Here is a 24,163-nt window from a genome sequence, read left to right as displayed (position 1 = left end):
TCCTTGGTCAATTATTTCGTGCAAGGTCTAGTTATTTAGGAAGTATTGATTCATTTTTCAAATCATCATTGCTTCCCCACTTACCCTGTGCATAAACATAGGCCTATTCATTCCCTTACTTGGTTAAACACAAACATAAGACCGGTGATCACATGATGTTTTGAATCGAGATAGGGTAATGAAGTTCATGAGCTTTAGATTTTCGGAGTATAGTTTTTTCATCTCTGGTGTTTCTCCACTACCAGATGGATTGGAAAGTACCTTGGCGAAGACACTTCAAGAACACAAACATTGCTCCACTACCAATGGTCTTGGACAGTACCCCAACAAAATTTCTTGCTTCACCTCTCTACGTAGGGAGCCTTTCTCTTCTTTCACCTTTATTTATTTATTTATATAGGAATGTGCATAGGCACTTATTTATTTCATGGGCGGAAGAGGGATATTGACTTATTGAGAGCAGGGGAGGTTGTCCCTTCAGAGAAGCATATATAAGACCTCTGATATTGGTTTTCTCATTTAGATTTTCCCCTTGTCCTTATCTACTTGATTGGATCAACATGAAAACATGGAAACATAAAAATACGAGTGCAGACATGAAGTTGCCATAATAGACATGGAGGTCATGGTATGGAACAAGGATTTCTTAATGCAAGGATCGTATTTTCTGTCGAAACATCATCAACCAAAATATGTAACCAAGACAAAGAAGAAGCATAGAGAGTTAGCTAACTGTTGGAGTGTTACAAAGTCCTTTCCTATTTTGCCACATTCTCTTTGAGCCAACATAACGTCCTCATGCATGGTCTCACAAAACGAAAGGAAGGAAAACACAACAAGGAAACGAACCAGAAGACGAGACAAAAAATGGCTAAAGTAAAACTATGATGGGACACCAAAACTAGAAAGCACAAGACAAACTATAGGAAATGAATGGAGGATGGATGTGTAGGTAAACTAAAATAAAACTAGATGTACTTCTAACCTGACCATCTAGAAGGTCAGGGTCATGTATAATGGAATTTCCAATGTAGCCAGTATAATTGTTCTTGACCTACAATCACAAAGATGTGATTGTTTTAAAAAAATATAAAACAATATGTAATAAGAAAGATAAGGACTTAAATAACTTGCACAAAAATTTGAAGGTATTTTATGTCAGAAAAAAGATAAGCCATAACAATCGCTTCTTACCAGTTTATATTCTTACCTTTTTCATGAGAACCGTCATTCAAAAAATCTCTAAAGATTCTCGCGAATATGTCTCCATCTGCACCGAACTCCTTAGAAAGTGTGAGGAAATATTAAAACTTGTTATTTGTGACAAAGCTTGCCAGGTAAGATTGTTCCAACCAATTAGGGATTGGATCGTACAATTCAGGAAAATCTTCTTGAAAACACAAAGATATTTTAAAAGATGAATTTTCAATCAGAGGCACGAGATTATGATGAGAATCTTGTGGGGGGGAATATATCCAATCATATTCAACATGTGTGTGAAGATAATGAGGACTTAACATAACTATCCACGAGTGCAGAAGTGCCTCAACTGCTTGACAAGTACCTAGATAATGAGATGTTAAACCATAAAAATCAAAGGATGCAAAATGTCTGTCATTGGATATGTTGATGGGAAAATGGTAAGTTGAATGACAGTCATCAAAAACATCGATACGATCAGATAGGCTAACTTAAACATCAGATTCCTAGTTTGTAATTATCAAAGATAAATCAATTTGAACATTATCGCAAATGCTTTGCCTATTCATCTTCCCAATGTGACGAGTGTAACTAACCATTTTATTGTAACTGGTTACACACTGTACTAGCATCATAATAATTGAAAGGAGTAGAAAGGAATGTTAGTATAAAAAAAACATGAAACGAGTCAGCATAAAACAAGTGAAGAAGAATTTGATCGCCAAATAATCCATGCATTCAGTGACACGCAAGCGAATTTAAGGTGCGATGAAGAAAAATATTAGCATCAGAATATTCAAAAGAAGGACCAAGAGCTGATTGTTTTCAAAAGAGAGTGACAGGTATGACTCATTTGGCCAAAGATAATATTTAGAATAATCGGCTTCGCAGTTCCATGATTCTATGAGAGATATACATTCCAAACCTGAGTTTGATACAAGAGACTTGTATGAAGATGGATTGTTTGAAATATAAAGTTGAATCCGATCAGCAATAAAATCTTGAAAGTTTGAGAGATCATATCCACAATGCCAAATATATTCCAAGAAAGAATGTACATTGAGAAAAACCATGCAAAAGGAAGGGATTTGTGAAGAAAACGAGACCTAACTTAGTTTGGGGGTCTTTCTAGAGTTGCGAGGTCTTAACATAACCATCAATGAAAGTTGAAGTGCCTCAAATCCATGACAAGTCCCAAAACTTTCAAGGATTGGAAATCACATTTTGAAGATTGAACCAGATCATGCATGGTGTTAGGATAACCGCTTTCACTAATTTTGATGAGATCACTATCAATCGAGTGACAACCATCTCTATCACTAGTTTGATCATATTTTTCAACTTCAACAACTAGATTACTCAAGTCAAAAGATTATTCTAAGCACAAATTTGAAGACGATTGAATCAGAGAAATTTTGTGAGCAAGATGATTTGAAGAGTTTTCTTCATGCAAGAGAGGAAATGATGAGGGATGTAAAGAGTACTTAATGATTCAATATTTTTTATTTACATCATGGATAATCTCATCACTTTGTGCTAATTGATAAGTCAACTCATCGGCGAAGGACTCAAAGAGCATGGAGTATCTCTGTCACGAGTAGATTCATCACCAATCGTAGAAAACAAGGGATAGTGAGATAATGAGGAAGGTTCAATAAGCACATCTTCTTTGACTGAATCAGATTATGGATCTAAAGTAACATATTCATGAGAAACCAAAAGATCAAATGATGCACCTCGGAATTCACAATCACATACATCAACAAATTCATCATCCATTAGGGGAATTTTGAGGTCTAAAATGGGCCTCCTAAGAAAAATGTACAACCAAAATAAATTTTATAAGAACCAATAGGATCCAAGATTATGATGTCAACCATGGGGGATGATTCACCATTTTTTGGAGTAAAAAAGTAAAAACATTAAAATATAATAAAATAATAAAACTACTTTTTCAACTCGTATTTTCAACTTATCTCCCTAAGGTTTTTCTCAAATTTTTAGCAAGAGTACTCATTGGATGCAAAATTTAATTTCTCATCCAAAGAGTACTCATGTTGCATACTTTCAATGGACCCTTCTACATGAAAAATGATAAATACATGTAAAAATGTGATTGCAATCACGTTTTTCATGTATTTCTCATTTTTCATGTAGCAAGGTCCATCGAAAGTATGAAACATGGGCACTATTTGGATGAGGAATCAAATTATGCATCCAAAAAGTGTTTCTGCTTGAAATTTGAATAAACACATAGGGAGATAAATTTAAAATATGAGTTGAAAAATTAGTTTTTTCTTTTTTCCCTCTAAAATTTGATGATGTAATCTAATATGGTTTTATTATTTCTACTATTATTTTATAATTTCATTAAGAGGCCCATTTTAGACCTCAAAAATCCTCTAATGATTGCAATGATTTTTTGCCAAGGCCATAGATTGGTTGAAAGAATTGATTGCATTTGATTCACTACCAAGATTAACAAATTGAGAATCATCCATGAATGGAAGCACATTACCTTGACACGAAGGATTTTGAAAAAGGGAGGAAATATTGAAAGCATCTTCACCTTCCCACTCCTCTACTTGTGTAATGTGACTACCTTGTATCTGGTTGCAATTTGAACCAACAACCCAGGAATCAAGAGAGTGTGAAAAACTAGCTGGTGGAGAAGATTGGTTGGGCAGATCATGGTACAAAGAGTCATGACATGTAGATGATAGAGGATAACATAAATCCAGATCAGATTTGAGACTAGAGTTATGAACAACAACATCATCTTGTGGAATGGAGGAGTTAGTGTTCACCATGGGCTTCATGAGCCATTTTGGGATTTCCTCCATTGAATCTAAGTCATGATAAGCGGAAGAAAATGAGAAGATGGATTAGGAATTTGACTTGAAGATTTCCCAGCTTTATTATCACTACATGGAGACACCCTCATCAGAACTGGAAAAGGAGGAGGACAAAGTACCAAAAGAGCAGTAAATTCCTCCTCTGAAATTAGAGGTGTCTCATGAGTCACAAGAGTTGGGTAAGTAGAAACATCAGGGGGTTAAGGTTCACTATGCAAAGAGACATGAACCAAACACTGAAAATTTTGTTTAAAGAAATACCAATCCACATCTTCTTCAAGAAATTGATAAAAAAGGTGGAGGAATCATCTAGATAAATCCTCATCAGATTCATGAGGATTCATTCTTAATTGATTGATTCTTTTATAAACATATCGGTAATCATACCTATCAAAGGCTTGATAAATCTCCTTGAGGAAATGATAGAAAGAATGGATGGAGGCAGGTGGTAAGGCATGGCACCATTGATTAACACAACCTTCAAGGGTGAAGAAGAAAAGCACACAAGAAAAATCTTCATCATCAATTTCGTAAGATTCGCAAAATTTAAGAAAATCATAAATGTACACGGTTATCGATGTTCCATCCTCACCATAAAAATTTAACTGAGACAAGTGATAGAGAGGCTCATCGAGGATTGAAAATTGATAAATGGATAAATTAGAGAAACACCCTAGAAGTAAGATTTGAGGATGAGCCATTTGAGATAAAAGGTTCAAAATAGACTCTATGGGCACAACTTGTCATTTGTCCCTCCTTCCAGTGCCAATTGTTGATGGTGCTATAAATATATGTCAACCAAGGCATTTCCCCGATATGAAGTCCTAATTATACCTCACATCATTTGGAGTAGGAGCCCCATCCAGAATATCGACTCGGTTGCCATCTATTCTTATATATTTTCCTTGAATCTAATTGTCACCAAGAGAGGAATGAGTGGTGCCTTCAAAAAGAAAGAAGGCATGCTTGGTGAGTGTTTGGTTGTAGGTGTGTCAAAGTTCTTCTACTATGGAGGGAAAGAGTAAAATGATCCTCTAAGAGAGAGGTAATAGTACCACCCTAGAAGAGACACACACAATCAAGAAGGATCCATCTAACATCCAACAGAATAGTCCACAAAATACGCGTAAGTAATTACAACCAATCAATGGAAAAGATATGTCTAGTATCCTATGGAATAGTCCACAAGGATGGGACAACAATAACAACCATTACAACACATTATAAATAAGATACCAATAAAATAACTGAAATAGTTCAACTACTTTAGCACAAATGGAAGCAAACATAAAATACAAACATCCGCTAAATAGTCTTTAAAATATTCATAATCCATGGATGAATAACAAGTTGGCCTTGAAGGCTTATTTTATAAATTATAAGTTCGAAGAATCGTGTATACAATGAACACCACTAGCTCCAACAGTGGAGCGTTGGAGCCACTCCTTGCTCCTCAAAATAACTACTTTGTCTCTCTAATTCCTTGCGGGAGGAGCCAAGGTGAAAAGTCCTTTTCTCATATAATGAGGGTGTATATATAACTAATAGGCTATACTTCACCTTACTTGTGACTCTTTGACTACCCTCATGACTTTCTGACTTCCTATGACTTTTAGAATCTACATGACTCTTCATATTTTGAATGTGTCCTTTGGACATCCACTTTAGAATACATTTTGAATGGGTAATTACATAATCCATAATAACGATGTGGCATAGGATGATTTGTGACAGGACATGACTTGACACTGATGACATGACACTCATGGCATGGATTGCATGATGATGTGACAACGCCAAGATGTCCTTCTTGTTGCTTCTTTCTTTGTGTCTTCTTAAAAAGATGGTACATGTTCTTCATCTTCCTCCTCTTTATGACTTGAAGATGAGGAGTCTTCCATATGATCTTGATCTTGATATTTTTTTATAGTTTGATATTCCTTCATCTTCTCACCTAGTGATCATTTTATCTCTTCAAATCCATATGTGTCTTCTAGCATGTCCTCCTTCTCCATCTCCCTCTTCATCATCTTTCCATGGCATGATAAGGTACTTGTTTTTGCAATTAACTCATGACAAGATGAAATCAAACTGAAAAACCCCTAGTCTAAGATTGTGCATATTGATCCATTGACTAAGCTATAATTCGATGGAAAAATGGGAAAGGGGCTCAGTGACTACGTAGTTACACAATTCAAGAAGTTAAGGGGATCCTTGAGACTTGAGATTGTGCATGCGCAGTTCAAGCCGGGCTGAGGGATAAAACTACACAATTATGGAGATTAGTGTGAGAATCCGAGGGATAAAAATACACAATTATGGAGATTAGTGTTGTTATCACCTGGATTAAACCTCAGGCTGAAGGAAGGCAATGTCAGGGTAACCACAAACCACGCTTAGCCAAGTAGCTAGCCCTACTAGGCCAGGAAAGGGCTCTCTCCGTAAGGATCTCAAGCAAGATGATTGGATCGGGAAAAGGATATTAGGATAGGTATAGTAGCACAAGGTTTGATTTTATTTTTAAGGGGTTTTGCTGGATCAGGAGGAGCTGGATAGTTAGGGCTAAGGAATTAGGTCAAAATTGCAGGGTGTTCAATGGGGCAAGGTAGGCATAAGGTTTAGCACTCTAGGGCTTGATGGATGGGGTGTTTTAAGACTGGTGAGAGGCTAGGAAGAGCATGTGACTACTATGGATCCTTCCCAAACTGTAGAAAACATATAATGGTGAACATTTCCCCAAAGTAGAGAAGTGATGTTATGAATTTTGCCTATCAACTTGAAAACATTCACTTAGAAGCAATGAAATGATTAATGAAGTACACAAAACATATTAACATATGATCACAAGAGAAGAAACTGAGCTAAACTCCATACCACATGGATCCCAAAGAAATAGCTGCAATTTTTATTAATCTCTGCTAAACTGCTACAAAATGATGTACAATCAAGGCATAAGCATCCAACTGAGTCCAACCCTTTACAATGAGAAAGAAGAAGAAGATATAGGCATTGTTTCAACCTCCTCCCATCCTCAGGGGTTGAATTCCTAAGATGAGGATCTAATATAACCAACACTGAACAAGAAACTAGAATATAGGCATCCTAACAACTTGCCTCTAAAAGTGAAAAAATTGATTCATTTGTGCTCAAATTGACTTTTAATCTAATGAATATGCCCTCTACTACTAATTATCCATCATATTTACAAGCCAAGTAATCATTTACATCAGTAAAACATCCTCCATGAGAGAAAATCCATGAACACAGTCAAAGCACAGAAAAATGGCCATCGTGTGTAAAATTTGTCCTACGCGCAGCACCACTGGTCCAATGCGCAACGCCACTTTCAGGTCCCTTTTGGAGGCCATCCAGGCATCCAAATTGAACGCATGATGGCTCCATGGAAACATATTCAAGTCTACTTTCCAAAACACCTGTAATATATTCATTTTAAGCTCATTTTACCCCTCAAAATTTGATTCTCCCAAGACTGCTTCTGTGTGTCCAAAAAGTGGCAGAAAGGTCATTTTTAGGGTGTTTTTTTACTTTTTGGTGGACGAGTTCCTCCCCAAAAAATTCAAAAATCCATAGGGAGCATGTACTCATCACTCAGAATCCAAAAATGCAAGCCATTTGTCCATTGGGTGCCCCTAGGAAAAGCGCATCGCCAGTGGCGTTGCGCATTGAGCCAAATTTTCTGTTTGTGGAATTTCCAAAATTTGCAAAAAACAAAATCTCCTCCAAACCTAACCAAAACTAGTGAGCACAACCATCATCAAACATCTTGATGATCCAAGGAAGCTTCAGCAAGCAACCTAAGCCTATCCTCCTCTTTTTTTCCCTTTAGAACTCGCCTTTGCCTAGCTTTCATCTATTTGACCCTCATGTTGCAAATTTTGTTCCGGGTCCTATAGTGGTAGGCCATGTGCCTGATCATCTGGTTGTCCCTATTGGCCTTCTGCAACAGCTTCTCTAAGTGAAAATTGACTCTTTCAAGCCAAATCTCCCTATCACCCTCAATTTCCTTCTCAATGGGAGTCAAAGTGATAGGTGCCTCTTCCTCTTGCATAGCTGATTTACCCTTGTCACCTTTTTGTTTTATATTGAGAAGTTCCAGTTCCATGAGGACCTGCTTTTCACTCAGCTGCTTGTTCTCTTGTGCCAGATCTGTGATGACATACTTGGCTCTCTCCAAATTGTCCACCAATGCTTGAACTTGAGCCTCCTTTTCCTCTATGATGATGTCCTTTATTGTTTCTTCATCCTAAGCCTCTAAGTCAATTATTTCCATGCCATGATGAGTATAATGCTACTTCGTCTCATCATGCTCTATCAAATCAAAGTCTCTCTCTTCCTCCTCATCATTAAAACGTTCCTCCGACATCTTTTCTTTCCCTTTGTGAAGATGTTGCACCTATTCTTGTTGTGTTGATAAAGAAGGCAAAGCCCCTTCCACATCCTATGAAGCAAGAATTTTCCTATGAGTTGATGAAGAAGGCAAGGTCCCTTCCACATCCTGTGGAGTAAACACTTGCCTATTTGCTGCAAACAATCTCCTTGTGCCCCTCTGGTATGTCATGTAGGTCTTGGGCACCTCAGTAGCTCTAGCCTCTTTGGCCTTCTCATCTGTCTTCACCTAAGCACTGCTAGAAAGTCCTCCTGATTCTTGAGACACTGGTGGAGGAATTTGAGGACACCTGAAGATGTCATGAGCAATGAATGTCTCCCAAGAGATGTTGAGGAGGCTAAGAAGATGAAGAACAATCATCTTGATCAGTGAATAATGATAAAGACTACTCACCTGCTGAGGGTATGGCTTTTTCTACACGAAGTGGACCATCTTCTCAATATTGCTGAACAAGAAATAAGGGAGGTTTAACATCCTCACCCTGGTAAAATGCATGAGAATCCTGATGTGATAGGTGTACAGTCTAGAAAATCTACCCTCACAAGTGAAATATTTCATGATGATTTTCATCATGGGGGCATACTTATCTTCAAGGAACCTGAAAGGAAAAAGCCTTTTTGCTTCATTTCTATACCTGGGTTTGATGTAAGGCTCATAATAGTGTTCATCCAGGTCTTGTGCCTTGTACCACTTCTCCCCTACATTTGGAATCCTAGTTTCATTCACAATAATGGGAGGTGAAATTGTAAATGTCATCCCAGCAAGAGTCACCTTGTTGTCCCGAAGATTGGCTACAAAAATCCTGGTGAGCTCAAGGTGGTGTTGAAATCTCTCTACCTGCTCACAGAACTCATAGCACCCTAGATGCTTGAAACAAGTGACAACCAACTGAGAGGCCTGCAATTCTCTGAGGTTTGATGGCTCTTCCTTGATAATTCTGCCTCCCTTGTGTGGTTTTCTCTGATGCCTAGGTCTATCTACTAAACTGTCACTGCCGATGTTTTCCTCCTCCTCATAGTCTTTGTCTTCTCTGTCCATGTTTGTAAATTTTGAGGTTGTGCACTCCTAGAAAAGGGATGAAGGAAGTGAGCAAGAGTGATTAGGAATAAGGGAATGGGAGATGACCTTGTGAGGTGTTTGGTGGGCTAGAAAATGAATGGGAGGGTATGAATCATGAAAATGAGGGAGAGGGGCTTGGGTCCTTTTTTGAAGTATAGCTTGTGGGATGAAGGATGAAGGGGTATAAAATGTTATGGAGTGATATAGGGGAGGGGTTCAGGGCTTTAGTGATAGGTGGTGGGCGAAATAATGGGAGTTAGGGTTTCTAGGGTGTAATTGAGAAAGAATATAGGGTTTCTCTTTTGCAAATGTAGATTACCTCCAAACACTTAAGTTGGAAATCAATGATGAGGTATAGTGAGGTCACTTGCTTTAGGGATGAGTGGGTGATTTTGGATGTTTTTAGGAATCTAGAGGCTCTTTCGGATGTACATTTTACTATAACCTCTCTTTTTTTTTAATTTTATGAAAATTTGAAATACTATTTTCATTAAGATGATAATGTTCTATTTAAATGTACAAATAAATTTAATTGTATAAAGACTCAATAATTTTAAAATACAATTTTCTTATTTTATAAATAAATTTAAATATACTTTAAATATTAAATATAAAAATAAATTTAATTTTAAAAACTTAACCACCTCAAATTACAACTTTTCATATTTATAATCAAATTTTAAACAAACTATAAATTTATAACTATTAAAAACTCTTTAAAAACTCTTGATTATCAAACGTTACATTATTAGAAAAAAATATTACAAATTATTAAATATAAATAATCCTTGTATTTTTATTTTCTAAAACATGGGAATTTTAAAATCCCAATTCTAAAACACGTAACATACAATAGAGTCTTGTGAAATTTCAAACCCAGAATTTCGTATTAAAAAACAGCTAAAATGTAATATTACACGCTTTTACAAAGAATCTGTTATGCATTTCTATAGGAGTTGTCTATAATGCGACTTTTTGGAGATTCGGTGATGGAATCCGGCGGAAGAAATTGAGGTTAAATCTTGATTTGTTGCAGTTAAAATGGTTTTTTAACTGCATATTTGGATTCAGCACCCTCGAAAACCCCTGGGACGCTTTCATTGTGCAGAAACACCTATCAAACTTGCGATTCCAATAAATTCCTGCCGGATTTCGACCGGAAAAACCCGCCAAAAAGGCTTTCAAAAAGTCGCCTTATAGACAACTGCACTTCTATATGTCGCCGTCCACGATAAAAGAAATGACTAGAGATGGTTTTAAATGTGACGGCGTGACCTTGATTTATAAGTCATGTACAACGCAACGGATACAATCACCACGGTGGATGCTATCAACACCCCGCGCCTAGAAAACGTTGAACTACAGGAAGCTGGAAACGGAATTCGTGTCACATCTGGAAATTTGTCACTTCGCCAGGTTGAACACTTATCATCATCCTTCTTTTCTTCCTGTTTGTGACGACTGTATCCTTTTACAATACGTCCAACACCATCTCCATTTTCTTCCTTCCCAACAACATCATCATCTTTTTCTGCTGCTTTTCCCTCATCTGCACTACTGGCCTCTTCTTTCTTTTCCTGTATAGGACCTCTGATCTCTGGCGGTACTCCCGGCTTCGGCCTTCCATCTTCTTGCAGCTGCAGCCCTCCATTTTCTTGCAGTTTCGGCCCTCCATGATCATCTTTTTCTGCTGCTTTTCCGTCATCTGCACTACCGGTCTCTTCTTTCTTTTCCTGTAGAGGACGTCTGATCTCCGGCGTTACTCCGGGCTTCGGTCGTCCATGTTCTTGCGGTTGCCTCTCGACCTGTGGCTTCGATTTCAATTGAATAGATTCAGGTCGCTGTGCAGAGGCCATCTCTTTAGATACTGCCTGCGGATGAGTTGATGTTGGTAGCTCGCCAACGAACTCTTCGGCCTGCCGAGGCGCTTCTGGCATTTTTTCTTGCAGCAATTCGTTTGATTTTTCCGCAGCTACAGTGAGTTTTTCTTTATCTTCACCCTGTCGAATCGCCTCTGGATGTCTTGCGCTCTGATCGTCCTGTGCAGGTGCAGCGCTCTCCTTCCTCAAATCTTGTTGCCCTGCAGGACTCGATCTGTCGACATCCGACTGTAGGGATTGATCTGCTTTTCCACTGCCAGGAAGCGTCTCTTGACTCTGTTGCTCAGAGACGTGAAGCAAAGGCAGGGAGACACGCAGTTTTCCATCCCCAAACTTGGCAGTGATACCATCGAAGTTCAAATTCTGGGGGACGCCGATAACTTTTCTGAACCTCTGCCCCCCTCTCTGCACTTTCTCCGATTTCCCTCCCACTTTCGTCCTTTCTTTCGCGCTACGTTCTCCGCTGATGACAAGATTCCTTTCGTTATCAACCTGCACTCTCAGATCTTCCTTTTTATAACCTGCACAGATAAATCATGGAGTCAACTATCCCTAAAAGTACTGTAAAAATAAATACAGGCATTTCGAAATAAATAATTTCGAAAGGTATAACTATATGTTCAGGGAATCACCTGGGAGATCGATCTCTACAATGTGAGCTTCAGGGGTCTCCTCCATGCGAACAGTAGAGTCGAACTCAGATTCCATCCCGTACCTTAATCTTCTCTCCTAACATACTACCGAACAGATTGATATAACAAAAATCTCAATGCTGCAAATATTGTGCTGAGATTTACAAAACAAAACAAGAGAGATAAATTGCTCTGTTTGGGGTGTGTGTATATATATTTATATAATCTCGTGATTTGGATTGCTTGTGGCTACGCCTGTTCTTACTTTCGGCAATACTTTTCAACCTATCGTGAAAGTGTGTACAGAAGGGTAAGGTATTTTGATTAATGCGATAAAGAACTAAATATAATGCCGACAATCAATGAAGGATTGGATGCCCCGATAGTTGTAGGGAGGGTTTGGCATATATAAAAATCTTCGCGGGCAGCATTGAAGAACCACTTTAGAAAGTGCTGATAATTCTAAGGACACACTGCGATGTACTGGGATTTGAGGTTTTGTAGAATCACCATATTAAGCCCTCTTGTGCCACAAGGATTACAGCTAGTTACTTTCCCTTTTGGATTATACTTTTACGCGAAATGTTAAAATAAGTTAATTATTTATGTATGTGGAGTGGGTTAAATATAGAGTCACTTTACTAAGTGATTGAGTATTTGATTGTTGATTCATGTCTAGTTAAGTGATAGATGTATGGTTGCATGTGGATGCATGTTAAGGTGAGTTACTAGTCGAAAATGATAAATACCTTTCACCCGGTGTATTGTAAGTATCATGTTTTGTGTGATTAATAGAAGAGCAACAATTAGTATTTTATGTGTGAATTCATGCTTTGTCTCCTCAGTGTTTTCAACAAATTAGTTGGTATCAGAGCGAGTGAAAATGTATTACCAACAATCCGTGTGAAAGGAGAAACATATTATTTTCTCGCAATTTGAGCTTTAACGTATCCTACAATTCTATACAGTGTGCTATAACGCGTTCAAGCTAAGGGGAGAGCCGCGTTAATAGTCAAAAACTTAGCACGATTTGAGTAGTGACAATTCTATAAATTTTCTACAATTTGCAAATCCCAAGTATGGTGAAGATGAAAGTATGAAAAATTAGTTATCGCTACAACAACAAGAGAAACAAAAAAATATAAAGACAACCATTAAAATTCTTGAATCTTTTCCAATGGTGAAAGAGAAATGAAATAATATGAAGACATTGTTTTTGATCTTACACAAAGTTTATGTTGACACCTAATCCTCAACGGATGGGTGAACTGGAACGCGAACAGTCATCAAGAAGATGAACTGATCCATCCCATTTATGTATCTAAATGATAGTTAGCTAATGAATTATGCAATCAGTTTTTCTCTGCCCATTCTGGAGTTACCCTGGCCTGACATGGTATCAGAGCACAGGTCCCAGGTTCTAAAAATAGTTGTAACTCCTATCTCTGTCCTGAGCGCTCCTCTGTCCTGAGCGCCTCTGTCCTGCGTCTCAATGATGTTGATTCTCTGCGCCCTCTGTCCTGAGCGCCTCTGTCCTGAGACTGCGCACTGCCTGGTTTGAACGCCTGCGCTATTTGATAATTTTTTGTCCCATTCCTTGTAAAACTATACAGAGACTGCGCATGAGTGAGGTTCTTCTCTACGGCCAAAACTTCAAAGCGAAGACATTCGACAATACATTTGCCCATTTGAGAAAGTCGTTTTCTCTACAATAAACTCTGAGCGGGTGGAACATTAAATGAAGGGCAGGTCTCTTGAAGGGTTCTAGCATCAATTTTTGTCTTTATTGTAGATCTACGGTTTGAGTTCTGACGTGGAGCTTGATCTTTTTTAAGTTTTTGCGATAAGTCTGCTGTCTATACACTAGCGAAGAAGCTCTGTTTCGAAGACTAGAAATCATGCGGTCTTGTTTTGTTGGGAAGCAGTTAACTAGAGTTCTCAAAGTTTATCATAAACTTTGAATCCTTGGCCATGCAAGTAAAGCCTCTCTACATGCATCTATTACAACAGCGAAGTCAAGTGAAGTTAATATGCGTGGGCGCAAGTGATGATGCAGATTTGATTGAACATTCCCTTGCCTTTCTCTTCGATTGATATTGTAGATGTTTGAGATGTCGACTCCAACATTGAAGACGACTCCATGTAGAAAAGAAGATCAGCAAGGCAGAAATGATTTTTAGCGAGGTATGTCAAAATCTCAAGGACACGAAGAGAAACAAGAGGTGGTACACCATCTGAGATTTGAGAACGTGCATAAACCACATTCCATTGGCATCCGGTGGTTAATTTTGTAGTGTGCAGTCAATTCATATCGATTTACTTAGTGATTTAAAATCCATTTATGTTGCGGCGTGTGAGTTTGCTATGTGCTTCTTGGGAGCTTGCTGTTAACACCCACAGGGATGGTTTGCATTGAACGTTTTTTAGTGAGTACATCATTTATGAGTGTAATCTGACATTATTCCATAATGCGGGGGTTTTTGTAAGGGCTGAGAGTCAATCTGGTTATGGGCTCAGGTCTAGAGAATCAAAGGGATTTATGGTGATTTTTTAGTCTTTTCAGTGAACTTTGAAATTGTAATACCGTTGCTGCTCCAACTTTGTAGAGCTCGCGGTTAATACCATTGCTGCTCCAACTTTGTAGAGCTCACGGTGAATGACTGATTATTTTTAAACAACCAAAGTTATTTCCCACAGAAATCTTTTGAGTACAATTTCACTATACATCAGTAAAAGTTTTTTATCAGCAGAAATTTCTTATCAGCAGACATTTTTTTTTGGTAGAAGTATTTTTTTTACAGAATGCATTCAATCATTTCTATGGTAGGAATAGTTCTCACTGGCAAGGAGAACTATTCTGAATGGTCTCGGATGGTAAAACACACCCTCATCTACAATGAGTTGTGGAAAGGAGTGTGTGTCGGAGAAGAAGACAAAGACCCTGTGCAGCCTACATCAGATAAAGAACTTGCCATTTGGGAAAACAAGAACAACAAAGCCTATGCATTGATCGCAGCATCTGTAAATGAAGAAGTAAGTCGTCATATTTCATCCTATTCCACTGCCTTTGAAGCTTTACAAAAGCTGAAAGAACTCTATGATTCACATTCTGCACTTGAAGTTGTTCAGCTCATGATTAAACTCTTCACTCTTGAACTGAAAAATAATGATCCCCTTGCTCTTGCATCTGAAATAAAGTCTATAATGCATGATATTAAATCCACTAAGGTTGAGCTGGATATCTCTCTTATTGCCTTTCTCAAGGCACTATATCCTACCTACTCTAATTATCTTGAGTCTTTACAAGCAAATGGAAATCTTAAAGACATAACCTTTGAGTCTCTTGTGAAAAAGTTTGTTGAAAGAGAGAAAGCCTTTGGAAAGAAAACAGTCCTTGAATCTTCTGAAGAGACTGTTTGCCTTGCTCATAAAGAAAAGCATCCTGCTCAAGATTCTACAAGAGGAAGAGGTGGACGAAGAGGAAGAGGAAGATACTTCAGAGGCAGGGGGGCAGACATTCTCAAGCATAAAAGGCAGATCTGCATTGCATTCGCTGCAAACGAAATGGATCACATGATGCTTCTACATGCAAGCTACCATGGGACAAAATTGAGCAGAGAAGAAATCAGCAGAAAGGTAAAACTGATGACACAGACAAAGGTAAAGCACCTGAATCCGCTCACTATATTGAGGCACAATGTAACATTGGAGTAAATGAAGATTTGTTTAATGCTTCACTTGCTTCTTCGAAAAATGACTGGTTGCTTGATTCAGGAGCAACCTGTCATATGACTCATAGGACAGATTTTTTTGAAGATTTCACTGACAATGTTGATGGAGCAGTATACTTTGCAGATCAGTCAAAAATCAAGCCATCAGGGCTTGGCACAATCAAGCTTAAACTGCCTGGTCTTCTAGACTTTCTTCTGGACCATGTTCTATATCTCCCACAGCTCAAGAGAAACTTGCTGTCCCTGGTCCACATCCGCCAGCAAGGTCACTCCATTCATATGTTTGATGGAAAGCTTGAGGTAAGAAAGGCATCTGACCACTCACTTGTCATGAGGGGTATAGAAGAAGAAAGACTTCTTAAACTGCAAGGAAATTCTGCTCATGCACAAAATTTCTCATATATTTCTCATCATGAAGAAGGTACACTTCCGTCAAGTTTATTATGGCATGCTAGATTTGGACATTTAAACTATGATAGTCTCCGCTTGTTGAAGAAAAATGGTGTTGCTGGTTTGCCTAAAATTCCTAGAAAACATAAGCAATGTGATGCTTGCATTCTAGGAAAGCATAGCAAACAGTCTTTTCATGATTCACATTCAAGAGCACATAGGAAGCTTGAACTCATTCATTCAGATTTATGTGGTCCAATGCCTGTTCCTTCTGCAAATGGAAAAAAATATATCATGACATTTATTGATGATTACACCAGAATGTGTTGGGTTTATTTATTGAAGAACAAATCTGATGCTTTTCAAACATTCAAGAATTTTCATAAATGGATTGAAAATGATGCACAATCTCATATTGGGTCTATTCGCACTGATAATGGAAAAGAATATACATCAAATGAATTTGAACACTATCTTCGCCAACATGGGATTAAACATCAAACAACTGTGCCTTATAATCCTCAACAGAATGGTGTAGCTGAAAGAATGAACAGAACAATCTTGAATATGGTACGATCCATGCTTTTCTTCAAAAATGTAAAGATAATGTTTTGCGCTGATGCTGTTCTATGTGCTGCATATATAAAGAATAGATGTCCATCTAGTGCTATAAGAAACAAGACTCCTTATGAATTGTGGTATGGACATGTTCCTTCGGTAAAACATCTCAGGATTTTTGGTTCCACCTGTTATGCTTTAATACCAAAGGTACATAGAAACAAACTTGGTGCTAGAAGTCGTAAGTGTATCTTCCTGGGGTACTCAAACACCTCTAAAGCATACCGTCTATATGATGAAGTAAATAAAAAGTTTGTTGTATCTAGAGATGTCATTTTTCTTGAATCATCTAAATCTGACAGTGTTGTTGAGCGGCAACTTGATCGCTTGGATAGATTCACAAAAACGAAATCATTTCAAGAGTTTGATAATCAGATTCCACTCTTGAAGGGGGGATTCCTATACTAGATCAACATGTGGAATCTTCTTCTGAAGAACAATCTCCCGTGCATGAAACTCCAACACCGGATGATCCTTTAAGTGATGTAATTGATAGAATTGGGAGACTCAATCTTGATTCAGTCCCAACTCAATCAACAGAGTAGCCTGGACCATCTCAGAAAGGTCCCCCAAAGTGGCTGACAAAGACACTTGAAAGTGTTCATCCTGATGAAATTGGAAAAACAGGAACCAAAAATACAAACCGACAAGATGGAGGTGATGTAGATAACTCTAATTCACCTGTTGATATGGATGTTACTTATGATTGTGAATTGAACTTGTCTACAGATTTTGAACCAACTTCCTTCAAAGAAGCTACTTCTCATGATGAATGGAAAGAAGCGATGCAGAAGGAGTATGATGCCCTCATAAAGAATGGCACTTGGAAGCTGGTTGATCCTCCATTTGGAACCAAACCAATTGGCTGCAAGTGGGTCTACAAGAACAAATACAAAGCTGATGGCTCACTTGACAAGCACAAAGCTAGGCTTGTGGCAAAAGGTTTTGCATAGAAGGAAGGGGTCGATTATGAGGAAACTTTTGCCCCCACAGCAAAATGGGCCACCATCCGGACACTCTTTGCACTAGCTGCTCAGAACGGTTGGAAAGTCCATCAAATGGATGTAAAAACTGCATTCTTGAATGGAGATCTAAAAGAGAATGTTTTTATGTCCCAGCCTGAAGGATTTGCTGTGAAAGGACATGAACATAAAGTATGCAAACTTGTGAAGTCCTTGTATGGCCTCAAACAAGCAGCATGCGCCTGGTATGAAAAACTAACTGAGCACCTTCTGAAACTCAACTTCAATCATTTTGATCTTGATGATGCAACTTTATTTGTCAAGAAAGTTGGCAAAACAGTTGTATATCTTGTGGTATATGTAGATGATATTTGAATGACAGGGAACAATGAAAGCTATATTGCATCCATAAAGAAAGAATTAGGAAAAAGTTTTGAAATGACTGATTTGGGCTATGTTCATTACTATCTTGGCATTGAAGTAACCCAACATCCAAAATCCATATTTCTTTCTCAAAAGAAATACATTGGAGATTTGTTAAACAGATTTGGCATGACAGAGTGCAATCCTCTTTCTACTCCAATGGAACAAAACTTGAAGCTCATATCTATTGAAGGAAAGGAATTTGAGGATGCAACAAAGTATAGACAGCTTGTAGGAAGTCTCATCTACCTCACTACTACCAGACCAGACATTTCATTTGCTGTTGGAATCCTCTCCAGGTTTATGCAAAAGCCTTGTGAGGGAAATTGGTCTGCTGCAAAAAAGAGTTCTAAGGTACTTGAAGGGAACTCAAGACCTTGGAATCAAGTATACACAGGTGGACGACTTCAACTTGATTGGATACTATGATTCAGACTTCGACGGAGACAAAGAAACTGGGGTATCTACTTCAGGATATGCTATGAGTCTTGGATCAGGAGCTGTCTCCTGGAGATCACGCAAACAATCAGTACCAGCAGATTCCACAACAGAAGCAGAATATGTGGCAGCAGCTGAAGCAACGAAAGAAATTGTGTGGCTCAGGAAAATTCTTGAAGATTTGCAGGTAAAACAAATACAATCAACTCCACTCATGATTGATAACACCTCTGCAATAAAGTTGGCCAAGAACCCAAAGTTCCATGATCGTACTAAGCACATCAATACTAAATATCATCTGATCTGACATCATGTTGAGGCCAAAACAATCCATCTCCGTCATTGTTCCACAAACGAGCAAATTGCAGACATCTTCACCAAAGCGCTTGGAAGAGAAAAGCTTGAAAGATTCAGAACGATGCTTGGACTCACCAACATCCCTTCAGATTAAGGGGGGGAATGTTGACACCTAATCCTCAACGGATGGGTGAACTGGAACGCGAACAGTCATCAAGAAGGTGAACTGATCAGTCCCATTTATGTATATAAATGATAGTTAGCTAATGAATTATGCAATCAGTTTTTCTCTGCCCATTCTGGAGTTACCCTGGCCTGACAGTTTAGTTAGTAGGTCAACATAAAATTTTAGTTAGTAGTAGCTATGGTAAGTATATGTAGAAAATAAATCAAAGACGAGGACATAGTGAATAACAATACCAAAGTAAAGTTGAAATTGAATAATACAAAAGGTTTGTAGAATATAAAGTTTGGAGGAAAAAGGGAAAAAAAAAGGCGAGAACAACATGCACCAATATGGAGAAGTAAAATAAGTTTTTGAATTGATCCAAGTATTGCAAGCCTATATGGCACTTAGACTTGTAGGAAGTAGTGATTGTAATTAAGAGGGAGTGTTAGAGATAATTTCTCCCAATTAGCTCATATTTTTGTTAGTTTAAGTTAAGTCTAAATCTAGGAACAATTATTCATGCATGTGTGAGCTAATATTATCACATCTATTGTTAGCACTTTTAAGTCTATTTGGTCATATAACTTCAAGAAATTAATGGAATAAATTAGAGTCTTTTGTCTATTGAAAATGGTATATTATAATTTCATTAAGAAAAAAAATTTCACCTCGAAATTACTTACTTTATGATTTTCCTACATCATAAATCAATTTCGATCCATGAATTATCAACTTAATTGAAAACACAAACTCTAATCAACAACCTCAACAACTCTTACAATAAATTTTACAATCAATAAACCAAAAACGTACAATTTCATCAAACAAATAATTTCTACCTTTGAAAATACGAATTTATCCTTGAATGATCTTATCCATTTTTGTAGGTTTTAACGTGTATAGAAATGTGAACAATTTCTTAAAAACAGAAAATAAACAATGGCGAGAGCATAAAACATAAAACATATATACACAAAGATTTTCCCATGGATCCCAAAATCGGGACTACTAGATTGATTTTTCATTAGATTCATTTCAATGTTACAATACATATATATACATGTCGAAGCATCCATAAACCCCAATCCATTAACCCTAGATTACAAAATAACCGTAGCTCCCTTTACCGGATCTACAAGATACCATGGGAAGAAAACCATCATTCTCAAAACCATGTGTGAAACCCATGAAAAAAACCGTAGTAGGTATTCCCACCTAATATATGGTCCAAAAAACCCCATGCAAGGGGCTACCACCCCCTTGTGACCCCCCACTATACTTGACACAATGAAGGGGAAACTGGTCATCCCCCCTCTAACCCCCTGGCTTCGTGCCTGTGGCTATTCTTGGAAAGAATATAACACACACCCAACAATTTCTCCACTTCTTAAATGAAATACAAATTATTCAATTATCCTACTACTTTAAGGAAGTAATAATGATTCATGTTTGTTTCACCTGATTTGAATAGGTCATGCCAATGTCTTCTATCCTTGGTTAATAGATACATGGTTTGGGAGCAATTACTCATTAGAGAGGTTATCTACAGCTTCAAGATTGCATCTAAGTGCGAGAAAAAATGGCTCTTTTGGTTATTGAACCTCCCAAAGAACCAATTTGTATTAAATATCAACTATAAGAAAGCCCATTCCATTACATTAGAGATTTCCAACATGAATTTTAGTTAATGCAAGTTTGTGTTGATTCGTAGGGAAGTTCAAACTTGGTTTTCTTCGATCTCATGCATGATTAGACAGAGATGACAACAAAAATTAGTTATTGGTCTGCTTGCTGGTAGATTTTTCATTTTATTTTGAACTATATTTGGAACCATATCTCTTATTCGATTTGGATCGACTTAGGTATTTTCATTTGTAAACGAAATTGCCAAGGAAGAACCAATATAGCACTTGAAGCTCATAGTTTTTGGTTCCAAACAAATGTGTATAATCTTGAGAAAAAGGTTGGCTATCTATGGTTGGGATTTACTTTGGAACAAAGAAATAATCATAACTTTTACAAAGAGTAATATTAGGCTAGTTACGGTGACTGCAACTATGTCATGAACTTCAATATATGTCTAACAATTGTTTTACCCAAAAAATGAGTAGTCAAACCTCCATCACATTGTAAAGTATTTTTCTTTATCTTTATTTACCCATGTACTTCATAGTAATTTACTTAGTGTCGTAAAGGTTGTTGAATTGATTCCCATTTTTTTATTCGAGTTCCATTACTACATGCACTACACTTACTACCCAAAGATATACCTTTGTGATATGTAGTTTCCATCTCACTTAAACTCCATGTACTTCACCATGAAATATATCACTATTTATCAATGGATTTCATTTATTAAAAAAATAATAATAGAATCATTTTTCAAAGAATATTGGTAGTGAGTGCAGTTCTACACAAATTATACTGAGAGGATCTCCATTCACAGACATGAAAAAATCTTCTCATATTGTGGAAAGAGGTATTTTAAATATAAATCTATTGATCTAAAGATGATCTGAGGTTGTCATTGATGTCAACCCAAGCAGCACCAGAGGCTACCCTGATATTGCAAGGGAATTTTTACTTGACAACTTACTCTATTTTGAGTCAAGGATCTTCTAGATAGATTCTACTCGTCGAGATGTTTCCGTTGATATATGGCATGCCAATTAATTATTCATGGTTTGAGAGATATTCATGTTTGAAATTAGTAACCCCAGTTAGTGGGCTAAAACCCTATGGGGTTGTGGCATGACACCGACAATTGGTTTTGGTCATTGAATAGTCAATAATTAATATTTTTTTTAAGCTCCTAAAATCCCTCCAACATTCTCTATAGAAGCCCTTCTCAACTCTATAAAAAGAAATCTCATACATCCTCCAAAAGTAGTGATCGTGGCATTTTCGCTATAACTTCATTTTTGCGAAGTCTTCGATCCTGAAATTAAAACCCATTTGATTTGCAATCCTGATTAACGTAGTGAACAAATTTTAGATCTTGGTTCGTTATATTTTCGAAGATATGATCTGTGGAAGTTAGGGTTTTTTCAGGCTGCTGGATTTCATCTCAAAGAAGTGACCTTGGGAAAAGCATCATAACTCTCTCTCAAAGAAGAGGATTGGAATTCTGTAAAAAGTGGCGGATAGTGCATGGATTGTAGTTTTCTGTGTATCAATTTCAGAGCCGAAGGAGGAAACAGTGACACATGGTACGTCGTACAAGTTCGCTCTACTAAACTAGTCCATAATTAGGTCATTGTGAGAGATTGGGCATAACCTTTCCTTGAAGAGTCCAAATTGGGTCAGACCTATGGCATTGGAAAGAAGAATTATAGGGCTTCTACAGGACCAAAGTTCACATGTTGGGGATTTGAAATCGCAGAGATACATCAAATTAAATATCGTACTTCTAGAAGGAAAGAAAAACTAGATCAAGTGTTGTCAAGGGGTGCAAAGGACCATAATTTCTAGGGCAGCAAAGAGCAAGATGCGGCAAAATGATGCAGCGGAGGTAAGCTACAGGTAAATATCTTCTGTATATGCATTTTCATCTATTAATTGCATTAGTTTCTTTGTATTCTAATTTGTTGTTTTTGTTTAGCACTGACATATGTTTTGCAGAATCAGGTAAGTTTTGTTATTATCATGTCATGGGTATTTCTTTGAAGACTTTTTGCAGGTATTATATATTCATCAAGAGAAGACTCAATGCATAATCTAATGTTCTAAAGAGTGAGAAAGGGTAGCATGACAAGAGAAGAAATCAAGGTGCAGAACAACAATAAGAAGTTCACCACATGAAGTCTTCAAGTGGGAAGCACTGCATACAATCATTGTAAAAGTATCATCATACAGAGTCATTGTAAAAGTTTTACAAGTGTTTATCTGACAAGAGTTGAAGAGGCAGTGTGGGGAGGTCTAGTATCATCATTAGGTGGTTGTGTAATAGTTGGGGTTATGGTCTAGTGTGTCTTCTTCTTCTACATCATTCTATATCATTGTAAAGTGGACTATTTTACCTCATATGGGAGTCAATTCTTTTTTTATTCTTCTAGAGGGTGGTAGGGTGGTGCTAGGCTGGTGCATGAAGTCACCAACAGGTTGAAGCCTGTGAAAACTTTAGGGTGGTAGGGTGGTGCTAGGGTGAGCTGTAGCTCATTGGGTGTTGGGGCATCCGTTCAGTTGACTATTGAAGAACCTTGGGCGTTGGAGCATCCATCCAGTGGGAGCTGGAGAAGAATGCTTTTATAGATTCTAGGAAGTTGGAGCTTTCTTTTCAATTGGAGTTGAAGATTAAAGAATTATTAGAAAAGCATTTGGTGGTTCTTGACTTGGAGGGGGTTTTCCAACTAAATTTATTGCACCTTCTGTGTTCTTTTATTCACTGTTGTTACTGCATAAACATTAATGATAATTGAAGATTAACTAATGCTCTGAAAATATTTAAAAGTTCTAATTGCTAAGGAATACTGATTCACCCACCCCAACCCCCCCCACTAGTATTTTCCAACAATTGGTATCAGAGCTTGGTTCCTTCAATAGCAGTTTAACAACTGGAAGGAGATCATGAAGCATACCAAGAATGGTGTACCTCTATTCAATGAAAATAATTATGCACTCTGGAAAGGAAGAATGGAGGTTTATCTCTTAGCGCAAGGTTATGAAGTATGGGGCACTGTTCAAAATGGCTTTACACCAACCGCGGATGAACAAGGTAAGAAGAATTTGGTAAATCTTGCAAAATCAAAGAATATTATTATCAATGGACTTATTGAATCTGCTTATCATAAGGTGTTGGGTTGTAAAACCACCAAAAATGTATGGGACAAACTTGATAATATATATGCAAGTGACTCAAATGTCAAAGAAGCAAAGCTTCAAATCTACAGAGAAAAATTTGAGCAACTTAGAATGAAAGAAGATGAGAACATTGTTGCATACTTCCAACACGTTGATGAAATAACCAACACTCTGGAAGGATTGGGAGAGCTTGTTGATGAGAAGACTATTATACGAAAGATTCTTAGAACATTACCAAGAAGATTCAACCCAAAGGTATCGGTCTTATAATACAGTGCAAATATGGACAAAATCAACAAAG

General features: G+C 37.5%; 1 protein-coding gene across 1 annotated transcript; it reads right to left on the bottom strand.

Annotated features, from left to right (window-relative positions):
* Positions 1-10,513: 10,513 nt before the first annotated feature.
* LOC149204287 (uncharacterized) lies at positions 10,514-12,208 on the bottom strand. Its single transcript, XM_089393260.1, has 2 exons — positions 12,035-12,208; positions 10,514-11,923 (listed from the first exon to the last, which is right to left on the bottom strand). The coding sequence occupies exons 1-2, from the start codon at positions 12,108-12,110 to the stop codon at positions 10,779-10,781; spliced, it is 1,221 nt and encodes a 406-aa protein (XP_089249386.1). The 5' UTR covers positions 12,111-12,208; the 3' UTR covers positions 10,514-10,778.
* Positions 12,209-24,163: the final 11,955 nt, after the last annotated feature.

The sequence above is a fragment of the Pinus tabuliformis genome, chromosome 1_2 (genome assembly GCF_031772625.1).
Source record: "Pinus tabuliformis cultivar Carrire ecotype Pingquan chromosome 1_2, CPIR1, whole genome shotgun sequence".
Taxonomy (NCBI): Eukaryota; Viridiplantae; Streptophyta; class Pinopsida; order Pinales; family Pinaceae; genus Pinus; species Pinus tabuliformis.
This window is presented reverse-complemented; position numbering and strand designations above follow the sequence as displayed.

Bases quoted from the DNA above. Each gene is read 5' to 3' on its own strand.
- LOC149204287 (XM_089393260.1), bottom strand. From the start codon at position 12,110: ATGGAATCTGAGTTCGACTCTACTGTTCGCATGGAGGAGACCCCTGAA. The intron at 11,924-12,034 runs GTGATTCCCTGA...TTATCTGTGCAG, and splicing joins TGTAGAGATCGATCTCCCAG to GTTATAAAAAGGAAGATCTG.